The following is a 26,091-nucleotide window of genomic DNA, read 5'->3' on the forward strand; positions in this document are numbered from 1 at the left end:
AGATTAAATTGTGATGTAAACAGGGTATTTCTTCTTTCTGCTACTTTTCATTCTTGGTTTTTTAATATTTTATCTGTTTTTGTTAGATTGTATCAAGAATGAATTAAACTGAATGAATAAACTATTTCGTGCTCTTATATTATGATGTAAGAGATCAAAAACTGTTATTATGATCAGTGATTTTGTAATGTAATTATTTTCCTCCTGCTTCTTTTTTTTTTTTTTTTTTACAAAGACAACACCTTACTGTAGCTACATATTTGTTAAAATTACTTACAAGATATAATTTCTCTTCATGCACTCAGTGTGTGATACCTGCCTAGTGCCCTGTTACAAGCTGTTTGGATGCAGATTATTACTGAAAGCTGTGAAGATAAACACACTGTTCCAGTACTGATGCCATTCAGAGACATTCCTGTACAGATGGCGAGCCACTCTTTGGAGAAACAGCTTCTGTATGTGTAAAGCAATGATCTGTGCAATAAAACGCAGAAAATCTAATTTCTCTGTATGTCACATGTTACATCTGCCCTAATCCAGTTCATTTTACTCTGTTAGGCAAGGCTACTTATCTCATATATGTGTTTATTTTGCCCCTTTAGATCACAAACTTGTGGGGAAAAAAATAAATATTGCCCAAATATGTGCATATAAACGTTTCAATGAAGATACTAAGCTGCATGTTTGATATATGTGGCTTACAGTGCAGCGAAGAGCTGCAGAGAGCATGGTCACGAGGCTAATGGATGATATGGTTTCCAGTCATCTCTTTGAAATTCCACTCATGCCTCACATATCCCTGCATTCATCCTCTGAGGGTCCATCTTTTATGGACTTGGCAGTTGGCCTTTATTGAGTGGATGAATGTTCATATTTCTGCACCTGGACTTGCAGCAGTGGAGAGTGAGGACATCTGGCTTACTTCCACATTTACACTGTTAAGAGACGCTGTTGCTCCCCCCCACCGATGCATTTCAAACAGTTTTGCTTGCAGAACTGGATGCTGCATGACAGCGTGCGTTTGTCTCCGGATCTGTCTGTGCTGGTAAAAGAAGAGCCGTATGCATGGGCACGTTCATAAAATTAGAATAGTTTTTGTTTCTGTATTTACCCAGGTTCACCTTATCAGCACCTCCTGTCCCTCTCTTAAATCTGATGCTTTTTTTTCATTAATTTATTTTTCCATTTCCTGCGCACTGAGACGGAGAGCAGTGTCGGGTGGAGAGGCAGCCGGGGGTATGTCCAACATTAGCAGTGGATAAAACCAGGCCCAGCTGCAAGGAGTCCATATTTACCTATCCACCCACCAGCCCAAATCCGCCCCCTCTTCCCCGCCCCTGCTGCGGTCGCTACCAGCCGCTGTCTGGTCGCGGCGGTCCGACTCGAACATCCCCGATGAGTCGCGGCGGCTGTCAGCAGGCATCTGGAGCCTCCCACCCTGCGCACGGTGTAAAGCAACACAGGCTGCCGCTTCCCGGGAGCCCCGCTGCAGCTGAGGGACTTTTTAAAAGGCTCTAAGGTAAAAAAAAAAAAAAAAAAAAAAAAACATGACACAGCGGCTCACATCTAGGGGCCTTTGCTCGCCGTTGTTGGTAGTTATTCACGTTTCTTCTGCGCACTTCTGAGGAGGGCTTCCCGGTCTAACCGCCGCTGCAATTAAGCTTCTAACGCGGGGCTTTATGCTGTATTTGACAAGTGAAGAGATCTGGGACAAAAACAAAAAGCAGTTCAGTTCTGAGAAACTGAAAGAGCCCATCAGGACTGCGCCGTCTCCCTCACACTGAACTGGAAGGGCTGAGTATCTGTCTGGAGGACCACCGGTTGAACAGAGCCGTTATACGAACGCTGAGAGGAGTCGCTTTACTGCTGGTTCGTTTGGGGAAAGGGGTTTTGTGGACCCTCTCAGCACCATGGTGGTCTTCAACGGGCAGCTTAAGATCAAGATCTGCGAGGCTCTGGACCTCAAACCGACGGCTTGGTCCCTGCGTCACGCTGTCGGTCCCAAGACCCAAAGCTTCCTTCTGGACACATACATCGCCCTGAACGTGGACAACTCGCGCGTGGGCCAGACATCCACTAAGCAGAAGACCAACAGCCCCGCGTGGAATGACGAGTTCACCACAGAGGTCCACGACGGCCGCAAGATAGAGCTGTCCGTCTTCCACGACGCCCCCATCGGCTACGATGACTTCGTGGCCAACTGCATCATCCAGTTTGAGGACATCCTGCAAAACGACAGCAAACACTTCGAGGACTGGGTGAGTCAGAGTGGAGACACGTGGGGGACTGACTATAACTATTAGACCGTTTTCTCATATAATTATTTTATCTACAGGAAGCAGAAAATAATTCTTTAGTAGCTTGAAAGTCAATATTTGGTCCGAGCAGATTTATTCTTCAGCATTTTTTTAAAAATAAAGTTTCTCATTATTTCATCATCAGGAATAGTTCTCCAGAGTTCTTGGAGGACTTTCCAAAGCTCTTTGGATGTTTCTGCCTTTTCTTCTGTTGTCTGTCCAGATCTCACACTGCTTCAGTATTGTTAGGACCGGGTTCTGGGGAGGATGCTCCATCAGACCTGCTGCCACGATTTTCAGTCTAGTTCCTGTCATGTGACATATCGCAGCCTTTTCTCCCAGCTTCCTTCTTTAAGAATGGCCTCTAGACAGACAGCCTTCCATGGAGACCATTTCTGGATCAGCTGAAGGTTCAGATGCATCTCTCAGGTCCTGTGTCAGGTCTTCATATTTGTTCAGGACATCAGGACTTTTGGATCTGTTAATCTGTTGAAGCATCTCTTAGTCTTGACACTTCTTCTTTAGTCCTCACTTATTCACTTTCCTTAAATGTTTTAAGGACACACTGCATACCATGCTGAGATATGCAAAGTTTTCAGCTCATACCTCTTTGGAAATTTTTTGTTTTCTGCCTTTCAAACTATGTTATCTTTCATAAATACAACTAAAGAAAGAGGAAGAAATGGCGTGTCTTTGTAACACATCATTTGGTTCTTCACTAAGTTTTCTGTTATGTATTAACACAACACTGATTCACCCCTTGAGTTTTTTTTTGCTTAAACTATTCAAACGTCAGGGTTAAGTGGATTAAATAAAGCAACACATTCTTCTCAAGGTGTTCAAGTGCAAGGATCAGACTGAGAAATGAGGGGAAAAAAGCACCCAATGGCAATAAAAAGTGCTGCAGACCATTTCATGAGATTAAAGTCTGACTGCTTGGAAGCAAGATATAAGGAAAAGAGTGGCATCTCAAGATGTTTGCACACTACTATGTGTACGTACTTAGAAGTACAGAAGCATTAGGTCTTCTCTAATGGACCCATATTACAGAAGAAGTGCAGGTAAACACTTATATCCTGTGGGTCTAGAAGCTTGAACTGATGGACATTAGTCTTTTTAGCTCGATCAATTTATAATGACTCAGCAAAACAACTGATTAGTTTGCTACAGATGACCTTATTGATTTGTATGAGATGTTTCAGAAACGTGGATAAATGAGCACCCACCAGCAGAAACTATCAGCTGGGTTGGAAGCAAAATATTCCGAAGAACACGAGACCCACCACATCTGCACTTAAATAATCATGCCCCTGTTATGTCTGCACTGCTTGTTTTAGTAGGTCTGAAATATAACAATTACATAAACGTCTTAATGTAATCAAGATAAAACTATGAGGTAACATGATTAATAACGTCAGGCTGTGAATCACTAATGACAGAAGCTTTACAGTCCTGATATGTGGGTTTATCTATAACTCATGCTTCAGGCAGCAGGTTAAAGAATGAAAAAGTATTTTAAACTTAGCTTTAATTATACTGTTATGTAAAATGAATTCAGTTCAGACAAATGGCCGTGATTACTAATCCTCCCTCCATCATCTCTTCCTCTGTTGCTCAGTAATCACAGGGACCTGCTGATGCTAATAATCTGCATTTTAACAACAATAAACCCAAAAACAACTGACAGAAAGAGAGAAGATTCAGTGCAATTTATTCTGCAGCCAGAATGCTTTTATGTGCTGGAAATTTATAAATATTATTATCCTGAATTAGGGATGTCAGTACGATAGCTTCAGCTTATGGTACTTTTTCATTTATACCCCCTAAAGGAAAATCAACCATTTTAATAACTTGAAGGTCAATATGAAATATGAATAAAACTCATGACTTGAAAAAAATGCTAATAAAATTAGAATAAAATATATTAATTAGTAAATTAAAGAAAGATAAGGTTAAAATAAAACTATGTTTTAAATGATAAACTAATTAAACTACAAATGATTTTTTTAATTGAATTTAATAAAATATAGAATTGTAATATAATAAATTTAATGAAACATAATGCACAAGAACCTGCAACCAGTAAAATATTAAAACACAACTTCATCAGTAACACTGGCAGCATCCTCATCGTGACATCTGATTGGCTACCGTAATCATGTGACATGGAAGGACTCCGCTGTGGCTGGCTTCGCTCGTAGTTTTTACTAAAACTTGCAGAATTGAAAACTTATAGTTTTGTATTAGACAGTGGTATGTTGATATTCAAAAAAGTATCAAATCCGATATTTTGACTGGGCGGTATCGGAGTACTGACTCCAGAGTATCGATGCGCTTAATCTACCTTTGTCGGGAGGATTGGGGTCGACCCACATACAAACCATTACAATAGTCCACCCTTGTACTAATAAAAGCCTGTATAACTTTTTCACAGTACTTCAAGGGGGTGATTGACGTCTATCAAACTCCGAGCTGCCTGTAGCCAAGACCTAACTGAGCCAGCTTGGATCTAATGTAAGCTAACCGGCTAATGAAGGTAGGCGGGCTAAAGCTAAGGCGTACCGTTAGCCGGCTAAAAACTGCGTTTGTGCTGCACTCTCCCTTCTTGCCGCGTATATTGGATACATGTCAATCAAAAGGACACGCCCCTAATTATGCCGAATTTCAAAATTAAATAACATCCAAACAGATGAGTTAGAAAAAAAAAATCACCCCCTCACAGTTGTCATAAAGGTAAACTTTTAATCCTAAAATGGATTTTTGTACCAGGCGTTAAACATGTTTATTTCTGCTGTGAAGTTGGTCTTTTTAACATGGGAGTCTATGGGGATTTGTTCTGTTCTGGAGCCAGCCCCTAGTGGATGAGGAGGGAACTGCAATTTTTTGCACTTGTGCTTAGGCTTCACATTTCACCGCCGGAGGTTGATGCTTGGGTTGTAAAGATAAACTGCGCTGAATTGAGAAGAGCGAGAATTCTGAAACTAGGACCAGATTTGGGTGACTGATTCACAGATATTTGTGAAGGTCATGGGTGCGAGCATTAGGATAGGCCTGACTCACACTTTACCAGCAGCTGGATAGCTTTTGAAACATCAGTGGATCCCCAATAAAACGTTTTGTTACTCAGTTGTAATACTTATATGTATGTAAACTGCAGAGTGAAGTTTTATGTAATCTAAAGCCAACAATTACAGCTAATAAACCCCACAGTGATCCCAAATCAGTGATCAAATTATTATTTACTGGACTGGTATACGGTATTATTGGGATTTCACATCATCGTCCTAAATACCTTCAAAAACCTCAGATTAGTAGGTGTCTTTGTCCTCTTAGGTAAGCTTGACTTGCTAGACTCCTCCATTTTTGTAGCAATGTATCAAACACAACATGAGATTGCTGAGAGGTTTTTCAGAGGTTTCCATTGGGTCAAACCAACAATAGAGTGTCTTCTGCTGGCTCAAAAGGCAAATTTCTACCAACAATCTGATGCGTCTACCATTGGTCTGAAGCACATATTTTTAAATTTGAGGAGGTTATAGATTTGTTTGACATTTCTCGACACTCAAAAAGATATGTAGACTGGATGCAGCATTTTCCTGTTAGTGATACCGAGCTTTTAAAGTTAGAAATTTAAAGTCTTACCTTTTTTTGCATCCAGTAGCCTGGCGTGTTTCCTAATTTCAGAACATCTGTAAAGGTTTGCTTGTAGAGAAACAAAAGTGGTCACAAAGAATGCAAACATCTTCCACAGCGAATATATTGCCCCCTGTGCACTACCAGCTGCAAATGTTGCACCATCCTTACACTTTGCAGCTTTGCACAGAAGATTGAAAGTTTTCTGAGTGGAGGTAGTAAGTGTATGAACATGCTGTTTTAGTGTTGTTTTCACTCTTGAATTCTCCATTGTCAGGAAATTATTTGGCAACACACACCAACAAGGTGCTATTAGCTGAGTGTGAACAAGTAAAAGTAAGCCAACTGTGATAACTAAAGAGCATTTCCATTAAAACCCCCTTCTGTTTGCAACATTGCTGACAGATACCAAGACAGATGTGTCTGCATTCAGCTTTTATTAACCTACAATATGAGATATTTGTAGCTGATTAAGATTAGCTTCACAATTAACTTTTTAAAGTAATTTTAAAGTAAAACATCTTCAATGTAGCAATAATATCATAAGAAAATGGAAAAGCAATGCACAACGTGCACAGTTGCAATGGCCAACTGGTTTAATGGGCAAACTTCAGATCCAGCACAGACAGACGACACTGTCTTCCATCTGAAGTCATGTTTCTGTCCAGAGAACCAAAACAGACTGAAATCTGTGGCTAAACGTTTCCCTATCAGCTGTAGCCTTGGCAGTAAAGTTGCAGCAGAAATGTGACTAAAGTTAAAACAGGGAGAGAATAAAAACATCCCCTAACATGGAAATTCTTGGCCTTCACTACACTTCGACATTCAGATAAATTTCCTGAACACAAACATGTTTTTTCCACGACGTAGACGCTCGGGCCGAGCCGCTACACTCACACAGTTCAGACCCTGCTAGCTTTGTTGTGCTCTTGTTAGATGAACCAGTGACCCACAGCTGAACTACAAAGGATGCAAGAGGGGGTTCGGTTTGGTCACATGCATCATACACACTTATACACTCATATATGCGCTTGCACAGCAGCAGGAAAAAGCTGCCTATTGTTCTTTGAATCACTTGGGTGTTTGATCATTATCATTATCTATGAGACTGGCAGGTTATTTATGGACAAAGTGGGAAAGTAGGGGACATGAGAGGATGGAAGGTAGATATTTCTCAAAAACTACTTATAAGGGGGTCAAAGCTGGAAGAACTGGGATGCCTTATTTGCCTGACATGAAGTACCACTAGTACACAACTGTATTTTTAAAACATCCATAAAGTTAAAATACAGTCAAACCTAGTCTCAGTATCTGATCTGTGTCCATCCACCTGACTGAAAGCAGTTCTAAAACCATATCGTTCCATGTTGAGCAGGTCTCAACAGAGGCTCAGTATTAGGTCATCTCAGACAAAGAAAAACAACATACCACGATGTGGGACTCAAACAGTTTGAGTAATTTCCTGGTGAGTAATGTTATCATAAGCGAGAGAGAAGTCTGCAGTGTGGTGGTTTTTCACGCGGTTCACGGACCAGCAGAGCTGATGCAGAGACTTGATATTGAAGAATTACACGTCTTTTACTCATCTTTAAAGCCACAAACCAATCTGACAAACACCAGCAGCCTCATTTGATAAACCTAATAGCAAAAAAAAAAAAAAAAACGAAACGAAACGTGAAAATATTTTCTCATGATCTGCGAAAATCAATGATGGCAAATTGTTCACCACCATAAAAACTTTATTTGCCAAAGACTGAGAAACAAATGTGGGAATTGTAGGGCACTAATTTCTTGAATCGATTCCATTCACAGCAACCTATTTCGATTCAGTTTCAGTTTAATCCAATTCGATATCGATTCATTTACAGATAATTGTGTAACACCACCTGTTTTTCTTGAATATTAAAGACATTCTCAGATAACTATTTTAATACTTTATATATTTATGAAATTATTCCAAACACTGAGTGCATTTACTTGACAATCAAAATCAGTTATATGTGAGTAATCAAATTACTGTAATAATCTGACCTAAAACATCTACATGCATTTCTAAAATACCAGAACAATTCAGTGTTTTCCCAGATTCACAGCCAGAAAAACTTGTGATGAAGGAAAAATAAAAACAAAAAACAAACAAAAAAAAAACAAACACTTAGGACATTTAAAAAGTTTCTGAATGTCCTGATGAAAGGTTAATAATAGATAATAATAGAATACTGGATTAATTTTAAGCTGTAATATGACTCAGAAATTCTTTCAATGACGTAGATTCAGCTTGCTCAGCTGTGCGCGTTTCCGTGACAACCGTGATGACAGGAGCAGGAGACATCTTCCATCTGCTCCTCATTGAAGCAAGATGCTTCATTCTCCACCTGCCTGGGAGAATCTAGAAAACTCATATTTCTGTCTGATTTTCAGCTGGTTGATGTGTTTTCCGACGCGGGGCCTCTGTCCTCTAACGGAAACCTGTGTGTTCGTGCTCACATCTGTGTGTGTGAGCAGGTGCAGCTGTGACATGCAATCATGTAAACCAGATAAATAGCATCAGACTGTTTACTTTTTGATAAAAAGACTAAATGTAAACCTGTTCTAGAGGAAATGTGACTTTAATTGACCATGTTGGATTTATTTTAAAGTACATATGTGTGTGGTAACATCACTTCCTGTTGTAGAACGTGGTGGCATCCATTAGCATTAGCTGCTAACATGAGTGCCACGGTTTTAGCGTTAGCTGCTAATGTGAGCGGTAATATGCTGCAAAAGACTTTATAGGTGAATGTAATCCGCACTGGTGATTATAAACATCTGAACTTGACATCATCTTGGCAAGAAAAGTTGATTTTGGATGGAGGAAACACAGGAAACCAGTTGTGTGTGTATATATGCTAAGATCTCGCCGAGCCTCGGTAAGTCACGCCTGAGTAGGATCACGTTACCAGAAATGAGGACATATAAAAAAATCTATATCCAAGTTTTATGAAATAATATTGGATTTATTTCATTTTAATTGATTTGAATCGATTTGAATCGATAAATCAGTTTTTTAAACCCAGCTAATTATGCTTATTAAAGCATGGTTTAACTCATTTTACACTTGATAGGGCTGCACTTCCTTTTACTTCAATTTATTGGTACACCAGGGGTAGATACAATCAGAACAAATTGATTTCCAAGGCATGTTATTCTTAAATTTGATGTTGGAAATCAACCATGACCTGGAATGTCCCTCTAAGGTTACTGCAATAACGACTGGCTATTTTCAGATTTTACACAAAAGACTTAAGTGAGACACAAAAAACTATTGCAGCCCTCTCAACTATCTGTGTTGTGGTTCTTTTTAGTGCATTGTGGCTTCTATAGCTGGGATTCCACAGTTTGGTGGACCACAGGCTCTGGGGTCTCTCCAATAATAAGACAGGTGATGGTGGTGATCCTGAACTCTTATCAACTCTTACTCCATTGTTGCAACTCTGCTTAAAATAAATGCATGGCTGTATTTACTTCTGAAAGTTGTTATTGCTTCGAGCTCATCCATTTTGTTACCTAGCGAGCTCATGTTTCACATCAGAACGGTTGGAAGAAAGGGTTTGAATTTCCTCCTCATTTCTCTCTGCCTTGCTCCTGCCCTGCATCCTCTTTGCTTCCTTTTCAACTTTGGGATATGGTGTGTTATTTCACCTATTAATTGTGTTTTTGGAGAGCTTAATTAGTTAATCCTGCAGGTAAATAACTTTTTTGTTGCCGTGGATACACCTCAGCAGATTCCAAAAATGTCTAATGCATGAGGAGAAACCAAATGAGCAGCACAGGCTCTGAACCAGGGTAAAAAATCTTTAATGAGTGATTAGATTTTGGGGGGTTATCCAGATCACCGTCTGGATATAGGAATTTTTAAAGGATTCTTTGTTATAGGGAGATAGGGATAATTTTGCCATTACAGCTTCTAACTTCTAACTAAGCATTAATACCCACAGTCATTGGCAAATAAAAGAAAACAATGCAGTGGCTTGGTGGAGGTCTGCGCTCTCTGAGTGCCTCTAGTTGTTTTCTGCTACAGTTTTGTCAGTCACAATGACAGACTGCACCACATCAACATTTTGCACTCGCATCGTTTTCTTGCTGTGGCCACCAAACCACATTTCTTTTCTGGCATCTACCTCTCCAACGAGCACTTCAATTTCTGTGTTGAAAAAGTTTCTTTTCTTTTTGTTTATTACGTTTCTGCCATGATTTCCTCTTTCATAAGCAGCTTCTTCATATGTCACAATGTTCATGTCCTGCTTAGCATGGACCATATAGCTGGTTTGGGCGTGATCAGGGCAGGATATGAGGCCAATTCAGGTGCGCACATTTCAAAGTAGTCTGTGATTGCTTGGAAATGTGCATCTGCATGGTTTTATGAGTCTGGATCTTTTTTTGGTGTACGTCATTTTCAGCTTTTGGGCACAAGTACACTTTTAGTTCAGATCCTATACAATTTTTTTCTAAATGATCAGTTTAAACTGTGAGCAGTATGACTTGGTAATGAGAGTTGTGGTAACTTTCTCCAGACTTGCACTATTCTTGATGCATTATTCCATGATTGTTACTTGGTTTCTTACAGTTCTGGCTTTCTTTTCTTAACTCAGTGACAAGAAACTTAAACAGAATAGGACAGAAGTCAAGCAACTCGATGACAGAGGTGGTTGGAGCTGGAACACACTGTGCTGTTGTAATGACTGTGTAGTCTGGCCCCTGCTTCTGGGTTTGATCCAGTAACATTTCTCTCAAGCAAGGCTTAAATACACTAGAAATGATGCTGTCTCTTTTAAACTTATGTCTTCCAAACATAAACCTAATTTCACTCTTGCAAAAAGAGAAGCTATTTACCTTCTGCTCAGATGTAATGTGTTAGGACCCAACATAAATGGAAAGATCTTAAAACTAGATTTGACCAGTAGGTGAAAAGAAAACACCCCACCCTGAACCAGGCTTAACCTGGTCCCAACTTAGGTTTCCTCTCTGCATCCAGTGTTCCCATAGAAATCAGATTTTCTAAATTTTAATGTTGTCCTATGTGGTTGTCTATAGCAGTGATCCCCAACCCTGGTCCCTAAGGTCCACTATCCTGCTGGTATTAGATGTTTCCCTTCAGCAACACACCTGATTCATATTAAATGGATCTCTGCATAAATCTGCTTTTGAGCCATTAATTTAAGTCAGGTGTCAAAGCAGGGAAACATCAAAAGTCTGCAGGACAGTGGGCCTTGAGGACTGGAGGTGGGGAACCCTTTTGTATACCAACTGTTTAGAAAAGGGGTGCCAAAGTCCAGTCTTTGAGAGCTACTATCACACAACGTTTAGATGCATCCCTTCTCCAACACACCTGAATCAAATGGCTGAATTCTCTCATGCACACGTTATTCAGCTCTGCAGAGGCCTGGTAACGAGCCATTCCTTTGATCCAGGTGTGGGATGAGAAGGACTGGATTTGGGCACCTCTGATTTGGAACAAATATGATTGAGTTACACACAAAGTCACAAGAACATAACCACAAACATAATGTGCTCATTGTTTGTTTCAGCGATATCTTTTCAGGAGAGCTGTGTCACCTGTCTGTGAGGACAAGCCTTCCAGGAACAGACTTTCCTCCTGGGAGGGTGCTACTGTTAGTCAGCACATTGTTTTTCTACTGTGTGTCATTTATTATGTAGCACAAGTTCTGACTTTATCTCTGCGTGTGACGGATGACCAGAAGAATGCAAATAAATACTCATTACATTGTAATCACTCAACTCAAGTGTCTTCCAGTAAGTGCTTAAATGAAATGAACAAATTGTTAACATTTTACATGCTGGAGGTGCATCCCACTCCAACAAAGCTGAAGCTTTTATAAATAATAATTGCTGAACGCAGCAAGATGATCTTTGGGTTATTGCTGTGTGCATCTCCGGTCTTGCGTAAAATAGGTTGTTGAGCATGTGAATAAAAGAGTGAGTGATGTAGCTCAAATATGTCTTTTTCTCCTTCTGGTTATTTCATGTTATCTCAGTTTGATAATCGGTTAAACATTTGAATAATAAAAAAAAATGAATTTTTATTTTGAACGGTTGGAGAAGATTGCAGAGGGCAGATTTGATGTATGATAACTTAAGAACTCAGGCTCCAGATGCCTTTTTGTTTTTATTTTACTTTTGTTTTTTGATTAAAATACAAAAATAGAACAGCAAAAAATATTTCTGTAGACATGCAGAAATAATCTACTGCGATAAAAAAAAAAAAACCCCCACAAAACTACACCCACAAGCTCACCCACTAAGGGGCACACAAACACACCATGACTAAATTCCTCTTCACTTTCTCCGCTGCCACTTCCCACAGTCTAATATTAGACCTCCTTACTTCAATCACACAAGCTCTGGACAGTTTCAGATCAATTTTAAAGAAAGAAAGAAATGTGAGGATCCAGTCATTAACTTAAAGCTTGCTGGGGTGCTTCCACCTCATAGCAATCCATTTCTTGGGGGCAGAAAGGCCAGTATGAAGGATTCTTCTCTGATAAGTTGGGGGCAGGAACTGGGATAGATCATTCAGGAGCAAAGCAGATACAGACACAGGCACAGTCAATGAAAATAGTTCTGATAATGGAGCTGAGAATGACCCCCCCAGTTAGACTCTGGTTTTAGTTCTGAAACAGGTCCATCCAAGAGAAGATATTTGTAAGAAGACTTAGGTTGGAAAGTAGAAAACTTGTCAAGAATTGTGGAATTTGTAGATGGATTTAAAGTTTAGTGCTATTAGCACCTTGACTGCCTCATTTTTATTTATTTATTCTTTTTTTTCCAGCCTCCTTTTTGTTGCAGATGAGAATTTAAATTTGTGGCTTCTAAGGTATTTGGATTAAAACCAGAATGTGTGCACAGCTGTGACGTGTTTGCATTTGCATGTTTGGTGTTGGTAGATGCTGGATGTTGAAAGATGAGCACATCTAGGTCAGAAGTTGATGTCTGCAGAAGTGAAAGCTGCAATGAGATCGTAAAAAAAAAAATATAGCAAACAATACCAAAGAACAATTTTTTTTTGTATTAGAACTTATAGCAGCGTAAAGATGTTAGAATTTCACCTGTAACAGAAGCACTGAACGTCAATTTGGATTACAGTAGTACTTTGAGCACAAGTCAGTGGTGAACAATGAGGTGGAACTGCTGATTAAAACAGGTTTCTGGTAGTTTAATCCAACTGGGAAAGTTATGATGGGTGATTATCTAATTGCAACACATCTGACTATATTCTGTGTGCTAAAGCTGTAATTTTAGTCTGAAGGTCCAACAACACTTACATGTATCTATGGCTCACTTTAGTTCACACCATGTATGTCCACATCTGATTCTGAATGAAGAATCTCTTCTTTAATCATATTCACTTAAAAAAACTAAAACACAGTGACTATTGTGTTTTTATGATATGGGAATGCCACAAAATGTTGATTTTTTTTAATCCTTCAACCTAACTTGCCAAGTGTTGATCTTATTATGCAATCTATTCCTTTAAAGAAAGGCTGAGGTGGCAGAGATCCCCTCCCTTTGGATCCAAAGAGCTTCCAAACAAACATCAGCAGATTTTACAGTTAATAAGAGTGTGTGAACTGAAACCTGAAAGCCATGTTGTGGCATGTAATATAGAAAAAAAAGAGAGTCATCAGAGGAAAAAAAAACCCTGATGTTACTGTTCTCCTGCAAGCCTGTGCAACGTCTGTCAACAGGCACCTTTTGCAGAAAATGATACCAGCTAAGCAGGTCATGTACCAGCGCACCACAACACGCACTCACTGCCATTACAGTGAATCCACTACCCAGAAGTTTGAGCTCATTATTCAAGCATGCATGAAGAACAAACTGCAGCGATATGAAAATATTTGCGTAATGGATTGTGCAAAGTTATCCGAAGGCTCAGAGCTGACTCGCTGAAATGACCACGTTTTGGCTCAAATTACCTCAAACAGTTACTTGAATGGTGATCATATAACCAGGTGATCGTTGGATGTTTAGTCTCCTTATAAATGGATGCATGTTAACACAAATTCAGCTCAGTGAATTCCAACTGTCCCCTTTCTGTCTTTTGACTTGAGATTCAGAAAAACACACACACACACACACAAAAACAAAAAACTGCTGTGACTGTTTTAAGTTAGACATGGAAAAATATCAGATTCCCAAATCTGCCAGGAGCTTCAGTTCTCTGAACGGCGATTTGGTGTGTAGGCAGCCGCCTTGTTAGAACATGTCGTTAAAGAGAATCAGAGAGAAAGAAGCAAGTGTTTGGTGAGACTGAAACAGGCGGCGAGGGAGGAAAGGCACAAAGACTGACAAGAGAAAGACAAAGAGGGCGTTGAAGTTAGCTGTCTACTTCTGAATGGCTAAATGAGGGAGGGATAGAGGGGGAGGATGGCTTGTTCTCTGAGGCACAAGAGTTTGATTGCACCCTTATAATTTTAATAAATGTGCAGAGATTCAGTCAAACTTTAAACTCCAAACTTTTTAACAGGAATACTGGAATTATCACCTCCTTTAGACATTAATTGCATGAACAATACTATTAATCAAAATTGTTGTAATGATGCAAATGACTTTGGCAACATAACGAAAAACATCTGAAGTTTTGCATGTTTGAACTTGCAGCTCATTTAAACTTGTTTGAGCCAAGTGTTTAAACAGAGGGCCCTAAATAAAGAGCGGGTGTGATAATCAGGAACTAAGAACCGGGTGAAACTAGGAAGCAGGATGGAAATACATCCAAACACATGATGGGAAAACCTCTACAAAATATCTGGTGTTTCTGTGAGATTTATAATATCCAGAAAGCCAGTGACCTGCAAGTTTCTTCTTTATCTTCAACTATCAAACACAGACAGAGCAGCTTTTTATGCTGCCTTCACGTTCCTCTGGAACTTCCTAAACTAACCTTTTCAACATTGTACTCTAAGGAAACATTAATTTTTTATACCATTACAGCCCAGTTAGTCAAATGTTTGACAAAGAGCTTCAGCTTTTTTATTATGTTTGCCATTTTCTTGAGATTAGACAGTTTTTATTTCTTACTGTAACCTCCTGTTGCTATTAGGGCTGCAACTAATGACTATTCTGATGGTCGATTAGTCACCGACTTTTAAAACGACTAGTCGACCAATCGGATTATGTATCATGATTATTATAAATGGCTCTTATTTTACTTTCAGCTTTAAAATCTTGTATGAGGTTAAGTAAGTCCGACGTGCCTCCTCTTTAAATGTTCGAGCATTGCAGACATACTTCCGTGGTACACAAGGTCCGCTTTACAAATCTCACATGTATTTATTTATTTTAAGTTTAATGCGAGAAGACATACTTCACATGCTTGACAGTGGTCAACTCTGGTTCTGGAGATCTACCATCCTGCAGGTTTTTACTCTTTCTCTGGTACATCACACCTTGTAGTCAAATTCTACACCAGCCTGTTAACGAGCCATTGATTTAAGTCAAGTGTGTGACCACTATTTTATAAAAACACCACTGTCCCCTGACTTTCTGCAACATGGATTTTAAGCTAATGTGTTAAATAGAATAAACAGGAAGCTACCAGATCTATAGATATTTTACACTCAGATAAAAAGCTTTTTATGCCTTTTTACCTTTTTTAAAAACAGCTCTGCTTTGCCAAACATACCAACAGGTTCTATACTGGTTACTGTGGACTACATGTGCAGTTTAGGTATCTGACAGCTGAAGGTGCTTCTGAGGAAACCAAACAACCTGCAGAGAAAAATGGACTGGAGCTCACAGGATTTGAAGCTTTTAATAGTACAAACAGGTTTATTCTGTCCTGTTCAGGACCAACATGAAAGGAGGTAAACATGCAAAACCTGCACTGTCATCAGTGTACTATTTCATTTTAGTGAACTCATGGCTGAAAGGAGGTACACTCAACGCATCTCCAGTATTGGTGGTTTTGCAAGCAGCTGTGCTGGTGCGGTGCTACAGCTGTCTGCGGGTGGGAAAGCTTTAACGATGGTGGTTCAGCTTCAGCAGCTAACAGCAGAGACACAAAGGAAAAGCTTTGTTAGCAAGTGACACACTGCTAGTGTCGCGTTAATAAGAGCCCAGCCGTGGTGGTCTGAACTGTTGCAAGCAGTACGTCCAATCATCTGAGGAATGCCGACCACTCTGCTTCTGGACTCATGGATGTATTTAAGCTTTTGTTCTTGTGAATGACATTTTGCCACCAAAAAGGTCAATGTGAACGAGCAGCTTTTAGCAGGAATTATGAACTGGTAGTGGTTTCATGTTAGGCTTGAAGACACTGCTACTGCATGTTAAGATTCACTAACTGCCTGTAAAGATACTGATAAACTGATGCTTGCATTTTCCCGCAGCACAGTTGGTAACTACACACCGTCACTGCAATGAAATGAATAAAATCTATGCCATGTTTGACGCAGTGCAGTAAGGAGGACAGCCGTCATTCCTTTTTTGTCATCTTGGAAAAAATTGTGAAACTGAGCAAAAAGAGCAGTAATACATTTTATTTAGACGCACCTCACGGGTCACTTTCACCTTAATGTAGAACTTCAGTATTATTTTTCTTCACTTGAATGAGAGACTTTAGATTTTATGATGTGCAAAAATCTTCTCAAAGACCAACATAGTAAAAAGAAAATTCTCTAGTTTTTATTGCATTTTGTTAGATTTCTTGCAGATCTATGGTGAGACACATTTCCAATAGATTTGTGTTGTAGATCCCGTGATTACACTGTTTATGGCAATTTAATTAGAATAATAAATAAAAAGAAAGGTCATAAAGGTCTTACCTATTGATTTAGATTTCAGCTAAGTTTATTTATATTTCTAAATATTAGTATCAACCCTATATAAAATAATTTTATTGTTTTATTAATAAGATGTTAAATTTTAAAAATACTGATTATAAATAAAAATAAAAGGAAAAACCTGCACCAAGCTCTTTCTCTGTTACATTAAAAATAAAAATCCTTAAATCCTGAACTCTTTTATTGTTACTTTAACTTATTCTCTTTTCTATAAGTGACGATAATTCTTACAAAGATTTGTAGTTGATATCTCATTGCCTTTCTTTGAACAACAGGAATTGAGTTTTTTCCCTACAAATCTAATAGTGATGGTCAATTTAAGCAAAAATAATGTTCAAAATCAGTAGGAATTTTTTAAGAAAGTCCTTCAAATACACCCCACCGAGCAGGTGTTTGGGGTTTGCTAAGACTTGCTAGCATAGTCAAGCTCGTGTGCTGTTACTTTTTCATATAGTCTTCAGTGTTCAGTAGCTGTAGAAAGCACATTTATGAGGTTTTCAGCAGTATGTCGCTCTTTCATGGCTTTGATCTGCAAAACAGTTGACATGTGATGGTCACATATGACTCTGTTGTAAGCTCTGTCCATGAATCTGTAGTGAGAGACAACCTTTCACTGCTCGCTAACTTGTGAATGTTCAACTAACCTGCAGTTTCATCAGCTTTGTATTAATGTTTTTTCTTGATTGGCTGTAAACAAATTTCATCAAAATTGATGAAAGCATGTCTTTAGCTTTCACCTCTGAGATGAGTTCACGTCTAACATCAAACTTAGGATGTCTGGGGCGAAAGCTAACCATTGACTGCGGATTTGTGGATAGAACTTCTGTTGGATGCTTTGCTGTCATAGTTGTAATAAACCTATGATAAGCTAGCTACCAAGTAGGGACTAAACTGGACTTTCTTCAGTTCAAATCCACAGAACAAGTTAGTGGATGTCGTCTTTGGTTTTTCATGTTTCTTATATTTGTACTCCATTAGCATCGACTCACACAGCACCACACTCAGTACTAGAGCTTAGCATCGGTGAAGTGTTCTTCTGTTTTTAACTAGTTGTTGGCAAACAGCTTGGTAAACTGACGCCACCCTGTGGTGGTAGTAATGCATCACTAACCAGTGTTGGTTAAAACAAGACAGTTGCATTGACTTTGTTACAATTAGAGAAATAAAAAAGGAAAAACTCATTACACAAAATTAAAAATCTAAAGCTAAGATAACATAAACAGGATTACTTTATCCAAGTATTATTAAAGTGTAGTTACGTCACTTCAGCCAGCTGCAGGGATAACATGCTGTTAATGCATGACTAATTATAACAACATATGATATATTGTGTGTATTCTACTTGTTTGCGTGCCATCTATTTAACCCTTTAAAGTTTGACTCCAGAAAAAATGGGGATAAAAGTCCAATTTTTAACAAGGTTTTTACCATAAAGAGATGCAAAAGGTCTCAGAAACTGTGTTTATTAAATATGTTACATATGGCATCATAGGGTTAAGTTCTGTTTCTGAAATATCCACCACTGCCCTTAGCACAGGTTGACTCTGGGCCTTTAGTGTCCAGCTCAACGGCACATCAGCGTTTTCTCTGCAGTCACTCTGGGTCTGTGACCGTCTGTAAACTCTGCTTCAGAGCAGAGGAAGAGCTCCGGCCTGCTCTCTTTTGACCTCTGCTTCCCTGCGGGCTGCTTTAGAGGGGTGTCCTCTGCATGGACCGAAGGAAACGGGGGCAGGGCTATGTGTGTTTATGAGTGTGTGCAAGACTAAAAATAGAAGCAGTGTGTTTGAGTCACACGGTAGGCCTTACTTCCTGTTTTCACTATCTAAGTTTACTTCCCAGAGAGGAAGAGAGGAGGGAAGAGGAAGAGATGGATGGCTCTCTGGTGCCTCCCTGGAGCTTCTGTTGTCATTCTTTTATCTGCTGTGTTGTCTGTACAGCATGTGTCTTAGAGTGTGGTTCAGTACAGTACAGCTGCACAGATATGTGAGGAATGCATGATGAAGACCGAAGCTGTCGCTGACGAAAGCTTCCCTGCTTCTCCTGCTGGTGCTGTCAGCACCACTTGGCTCAAACTGTTCACTGCAGCAGGAATGAGACAAGAAATATTTGGGTTTGCCTTCTTTTTGTGAAAAAGCTGCCAAATGTCCCAAAAAATGAAAAAACCTTCAGAAAACCTGCAGAACTATTGTTCAAGAAGCAACTTCCATTCAAGTACTTGCCAATACAAGTACTGATACGAGTACTAATGAATCCCATTACAGTTCACTGGTAAGGAGTGTGGACCGGATGCAACGACTGAGTGGTTAATTATGTGTTATATCATATGAGAAATCCTGCAGCATCTTCTAAATGTGAGGCTGGAAACTGTCCGAATCTTCAGAAATAAGGAGGATAAAGTGGTTTTTGGTGGATTCTGTTCACCGCTTGACAAAGCATCTACATGCCTAAAATAAGGTTCTTTAGCAAAGATAATGAATAATTCAGATTTTTAATATGGCACAAGTAATAATTTTGTTAAATAGAATTAAAAATGTTAAAGGAGAATATTTTAAATAAAAGAAAACGTTTAATTAAAAAATAGAACACTAGTAATGATTGTGATAACCTCTTCAATCTAAGGTAGCTATAACTGTGCATAGCAAACACTGATCATCTTCAGCTCCGATTTATATTTTTAATCCAAGAAGTAATCCAGTAAACAGTCAGGAGGGTTTACCACATGCTTGGATGAACTGCTCTGCCTCAGTCACTGACATGGGGGTCATTTTGCTGGGTTATATTAGCAATATAAAGGAGATCACTTTTATATTCCTTCCGCTAGATGAGCACCTACAGGAGTCTTCATAAACTCTGAATGAATGACCCTGGCAAAGCAGCGTACCTCTCCCCGAGCCTCCCGGACCAGCTGTTCCCTTCTCTGGAAGTGGTGGAAGCACAGGATAACAAGTCTTGGCTTTGGTTTGAGAGTCATTCTGCGGTGAGCCCGGTCCAGTTCGGGTGCGAAAAAGAAGATTTCACCACGGCCTCTTGCAAAAGTTTTGAAAAGAACCGAGTAGGTTGTGGACCTTCGATTCCCTCTGGGAGCCCAATAAGCCAAACGCTGCAGCATCTGCTTCTCCCCTACAGGTCAGTTAGCTTAGCCTTTAGCATCCTTTAGCTTTAGCCTTCAGCCTTTAGCTGAGTACAAAAAGTACTTGTACATAATGTAAAGGGACTAGTTTTTTTTACATTGATACTGGATTGGTGCACTTTAATGAAAACCGAGTATAGTGAGTTCTTAGATTGTGCATTTGATCATGTGACCTATCAGACATTTTTGTTTAACTGCAATAACCAATTTTAACAGATGTGTCATGTGTTGATGGGTCTAACAGACACAAGGACGACATGCCTCCATCGTCATCCTCATTCTGTTTTTATTTTGACATAAGCTGCATAAAAGTGGTGAATCACAACTTAATAATGAAAACTATTAAACTATGAAACCATCAAAGCTCTGCAGCCATCTTTAACCTGTTAAGCTTGTACATGGTCATATGGTGCACGGTCTCTTGTTATTGTCTGTCAGGGTTTATCAGCAGCTGCTTTCCTAATTCATGTGATATAAAAAAATTAATGAAATATATGCTCAGTCTCAGAAATAAGCTATAGTCACATCAGTGTTGGACTCACTGTTTACCTTCACATTAAAATAAAACATTTTCCAAAAAATATAAAAAAAACTAATAGACTCAAACTGGTTAATGAATAACTGGTATAAACATGCACATCTGATCTCAACAGGCTTACGTCCTTCATGCAAAATCCAAAGTCAAACAATTTTAGAATAATTTATCTATTTAGTTTTTTCTCATTCATACAAATTTTGAAAAGGACAGTAACTTAAAGGACGGTTACTACTTTTCTGTTTTAGTCTTACTTTAGTCAGAAATAAGAAAAACTATTTCATGCTTCCTGTGTGATACAGAAGTTATGGACTCCTTTATGTGTTGGCCTTGATCATTTGGCTGCAGATGCTTTGGAGGCTGTAAAGATAATTTTTTTTACAGTGAATATAAGGATTTTTTTTATAACATTATAAACTTGGTTGAACCTTGTCAATATAAAGGAGTTATAGTGTTGCCATGGATACAGTGTCAAGTCTCTTTTGTTAAATAGAAAGACTAAGAATCAACCACCAAATGTTCCTTTTTCCTCTGGAAAATTGTCTCCTTTTTCTAATGAAGTGAGAATAATAATGAAGATTCTCTGTAATCAGAGTATAAGTGAGAATATCAGTATTAACCTGAGGTCATACTGCAGGACAGCCACAGAAATATAAACCCCAACATTCAGCAGTGGCAACAAGAATCATCACTGAGCGTGCAAGATCACATGCAACACATGAAGCTAATGAAACGAGCATGATGAAGTCTATAAATCATAGAAGTGTGGAGGTCAAGCGTCTGTGGAATGTCTGTAACGTGAATCACAGGTGAGCTCGTCACAACAGAAGTAAACGTGGTTAGAGGCTCTCCTCATTTCCTCACAAACAGGATGAGAGCGGAGAGAACACCCTGTTATTTCACTCATGTTCACACTGGGATGTTTAGATGCTGTCGTGAAGCCATGCCGCCTTTTCCACTTGTTTTATTCCAGTTACACAATATGATGGTTGATGTAGAAGCTCCCATCCTTTTCACCTCATCCTCTGTAGGAACAAACTGGAAGGACCACATGAAGAGCATCACGATTCCTGGTCTAAAATGCAATTTCTCCTCAGATTTCAACAAACTTGTATAATAGCTTGATGACCAGAACAAGCAATTTAAAACCTTCACGATGTGAGAATTGTCCTTCGGTATTTAATTCATTTTTTACGAATATATATATATATATATATATATATATATATATATATATATACACACACACACACACACAAACACATTCATACATAACATACATACTCAAACATACTTATATATACAGTTAATTGTACGGGTTTACGTATGTTTTCTTTCTTTATACTTTTTTAATAACAACCTTCCCTATGAACCAACACAATGATGTAATGCCTGGCGTTTTTTAATGTGCAGCTTAATATCGATATGCCACAGATTGTACTTTTGCTTAGTAGAAGAACGTTAGGAGAATTTTGTTTTTAATACATTTAATCACACGATCTGTTTCATTTTTCTGATCGTACAGAAAAAGACACTTCTTCAATGTTTATAATGTGCCAGAATAATAAAACTCATTATATTTATAAAACAACACGGTCTTGAAATGAACATAGAAAATAATAAATTTCCAGGTGATTAAATGACTTTCTTCTAAAATTAATCAGTTTGCTGGATTAAGGGTACGTTCACACTGCAGGCTGAAGTGACCCAAATCCGACCTGAATCTGATCTTTTCATGACAGTCTGAACAACACAGATCCGATTTTTTCAAATGCGACCCAGCCTACTTGGATCCATGGTCCTAAATCTGTATCGTATCTGATCTTTTGCCATGCGACTTCAGTCTGAACGGCCAGGTCGCATTAATCCGACCTACACGTCATACACGACATTGTTTATAAACTCTTATCTGTAAAGGCCTGCGATGGATGCCACAATCAGACTTCGATTCAGTTTGACTCGGGATCCAGTGATCAATGTGAGACAATATCACAACCTGATTTAACACAGTCACTTCCATTCATATCATAAAAATCAAGTAAATGATCAAAATATTTTATTCTTGAGCTCAGTCATTGCACCTTACAAATGATTACTGAAGCATGTTTGATCGGCATTTGTAATTTGGATGCTCTTCTCTCGTAGATCATTAAACCCAATAGATTAATTTATTGTTACGCCCTTACTGGACAACTGGAACTGGGTGCAAATGACCGTCCACCTATGTGGAGCAACAAACTTAACGTTGACTTCTCATTTCTGATATCAGAGCTGAGTCTTTTTGTCTTTCTTGAGCATTTATCGAACATTCAGAACATGCACAATGAATCAGTAAAAAATAAAAATAATTGTGGAAACGTTACCGCAGCAGCAGATTTTCTGATCTGCTTTCCCTCTTTCTGATGTATAACACATACATCCCACACTTGGCAACTAAGCTGTTAGTTTGATTTTATTATTTACAATACAGTTGGCCTTTTACTCAAACGACCAGAAGAGTCCAAAAAAAAACTGCTTTGTGGTCATTAGAGCATTTAATGAGATCACATCTTTCAGTACACTCAACGATTAAGAAGACTGTTAATCACTTCCTTTTTCATTTAGTTTCATTAAGTCTGTAGGACCACAATGAAACTGTAATAATGACTAATTGCCAACAAATGACTAATTAACTATAATTTCTTCTCTTTTTGTTTTCATTCTCTGCTACTTTGCTTGTATAAATCTAATAATGATCTCAAAATCCACATGTATAGAAATTAAGTTGAATTTGCTCATTTAGTGGCAGCAGCACTTTTCTCCCTGCAAATCATCCTCTTCAGGTTGTTGTACTCTGTTTTCCTTTCATAAAAACCAAATGAGGCTGTGATGTTTGGGTTTTCAACTAAATCTGTAACTAAAATCAATCAGAATGTGGTTGCTCGAATGGTACAAGTGAAGCACCTCGAGGTAAACAGTTAGTTTTGCTGATTTTCTCTGTCTTTAACCACTGCAGACTAAAGGAAGTAACCACATTAGAAGAACACCAGTTAAAATATTTAATTGTATGAAAGTGATGTAAAAATATTGATGTGACATTTCTGGTAGATTGTGATCACTGATTATGTAAAGATGATGGCAAATAATTAACAAAATCAACAGGATTATGTCAATAGATGCTGTAAGTAGATTTAATGATTATGTCTAGCTGTGTTCACTTTACTTCCTAACACACACACCCGAGGCATATCAGTTATTACTGATATACTACTTGGTTAAAGGGTTTGATTTTGACATTGAAAGAGACTTAAAAGTGGCCCTCAGAGGCCCCTGGAAGACTTAATTTGCTATATCATGTTATTAAGCTGATAGAAGGTTTCAATGAGCAGGGGTTTATAATAAAAATACTCTCCTCAGGGACAAGAAATCCACTACTACTACTTCTTCATAAAAGCTTCTAAATCTATTGTAGGTTTGAACCCATCACCCCTCATTGCCACTGAATCAATCAGTGAAAATCATTATTGATTGGTGCCATTTGAAGCACCTCATCCTAAATCTGCTTCTCACTAATCCCCCCGTACATAAGCACTTATGTTTTTTTTTTTAATAAAATGAGAGCAGTTACTTAGAAGTAAGCGGCAATGGATTTTGGTGCATCACTTAGGCAACAGTTTGATCTAAATCTGATAACAAGCTGTGCTGATCTTATAAAGTGGCCTACTTTTTAAGGACAATATCTCCCTCAAAGAGATTATTTATCTGTCCTATCTTTGAAATAAAGGTGATTTGCTTTCTGTTTAGAGTTGGCTTTGACAGTCACTCAGCAGATGCTTGTTGCCTGCTGCATAAGCAGGGCTTTGTAGCTGTAGGTCTCTAAGGATACACACAGCCACATGACTCCAGCTTGACTGAATCTCATGTGATATAATAAAAGCTCAGGGACAGCTTGTGTGTGTGTTTGCGTGTGAGTGTTTGTGTGCTTCTCAGAGGAATGCATTTCAGTGTGATTCAGTTTAAATGAAGCTCATTAAGTTGCAGTTGACAACATGTGACATTGATGACTGAATGTTTGAATAAAACCTCAGTCAGAGGTACAGCAGAGTACAAACCCTTCAAGGTGTCTAAACATATTCGCGGACACCTACTTTCCTGGGGCTCTCAGTGGCCTGGTTGCTATGGATACTGTCCAAACAACAATATTACCTTGAGCTTTTGTTGGATGTTTCTCTCTAAGGTTCACAGAACATAAAGTTATGGGAGAATTAAACAGAAAATTGAACACACATAAGAAACCATGGAGAACATCCAAGTCACCATGACGACGATGCCAAGCAGTGGACCACCATGAAACCAGGATTCAGTTTAAAACTAGTAAGCCCCATCCAATTTAGAGAAGCCAAGAACTAGTTAAAATTGCTGAGAAATATTCCATATTCTTCAGATGCCCTTGTCCCCTCTCATGAAGTGTTCAGATCATCTACAGCAGAGATCTCTACCTCCAGTATTCTTGGGCCGGTGTCTCTGCTACAACACACCTGGCTCAAATCAGTGAGTCATTAAGAGGCTTGTGCAGAACTTAACAAGATGATGGAAAACTAGTCAGTTTGAATCAGGTGTGTTGCATCAGGGACACCTCTAAAACCTGCAGAATACTGACCCAAGAGGTCTGGAGCTGGTGATTCCTGATCTATAGTTTCATCATACAGTTTCTTTAGTTTTGTCTTAATGTTTTTCTTGATAAAACTGTAAAACTCAGGCTAAGAAAACCCCATTAAACTTGGAAAACCTTCAACTACACAGATGGAAGCATGTCTTTAGCTTTCATATTAGAGGTGAGGTCCACTATTTGCTTTTCACATCGAACTTAGTTTGCCTGGTGACCAAGCTAACCATTGAGTGCTGATTTATAAGTGGACCTTCTATTGAATTCTTCGTTCTCAAATGACTGTTAACAGTCATAGGAGAGTTATGATAGACTAGCTTTACCCAGAACAGGGAAGACAAGTTTATTTCTACAGCACATTTCATTTGCAAGACAAGAAGTTGAACACAGAATTTCTTTTTTTGCAGTTTTTTTCTTTGAGCATGTTTCTTGAATTTCTACGCCATTAGCATGGAATCTCAAGGGCCACACACTTTTAACCAGAACCTAGCTATAGTGTAGCATTTTTCTGTTATTTACGTAGGCAAACAGCTTGGTAAAGCAGCACCACCCAGCAGTGGTAGTAACTCATTACTAGGTGCTTGTTAAACAAGATGATAGTTAGATAAACTAAATATTTTTTCACCTTTAAAGCCTGATCGGCCCTCATAATCACCTATAAAAACTATTAACAAACAGAACAATGGGGTTAATTTTGAACTTTTGCTCAAAGTTTAGACCCTAATGTTCACAAAACAAGACAAACATTAATGTTTAGAAATGATTTGGTAAGAATATTGTGTGGATGAAATTATTGTTAGTGTGGTGTGTTTCTTTGTCAAATAAGGAGGGAAAAACATGCGGGGTCAGCAATTCCACATTTCTCCTTATTTTATTGTAATTTGCTGAAGCTGGGAATACTTTATCTGAGGCTCCTATACCTAGACACCAAAAATATGCTTATCAACCTTATTATAGAGCAATTCTTCATTTACTTCGTCTTTTTATAAATGACTATATTGAAATTT

General features: G+C 38.6%; 1 protein-coding gene across 2 annotated transcripts in view; it reads left to right on the forward strand.

The window, feature by feature from the left end:
• The first annotated feature begins 1,158 nt into the window (after positions 1–1,158).
• Positions 1,159–26,091, forward strand: part of LOC121655350 (protein kinase C epsilon type-like) — a 101,937-nt gene continuing 77,004 nt past the window's right edge. The window contains exon 1 of one of the 2 annotated variants that reach the window (XM_042009933.1): positions 1,159–2,258. In XM_042009933.1, the coding sequence (XP_041865867.1) occupies positions 1,911–2,258 (348 nt within the window). In that variant the 5' untranslated portion in view covers positions 1,159–1,910. The remainder of the gene's footprint in view (positions 2,259–26,091) is intronic. The other variant, XM_042009932.1, reaches the window with a different exon arrangement.

This window comes from Melanotaenia boesemani, chromosome 16 (assembly GCF_017639745.1).
Source record: "Melanotaenia boesemani isolate fMelBoe1 chromosome 16, fMelBoe1.pri, whole genome shotgun sequence".
Lineage (NCBI taxonomy): Eukaryota > Metazoa > Chordata > Actinopteri > Atheriniformes > Melanotaeniidae > Melanotaenia > Melanotaenia boesemani.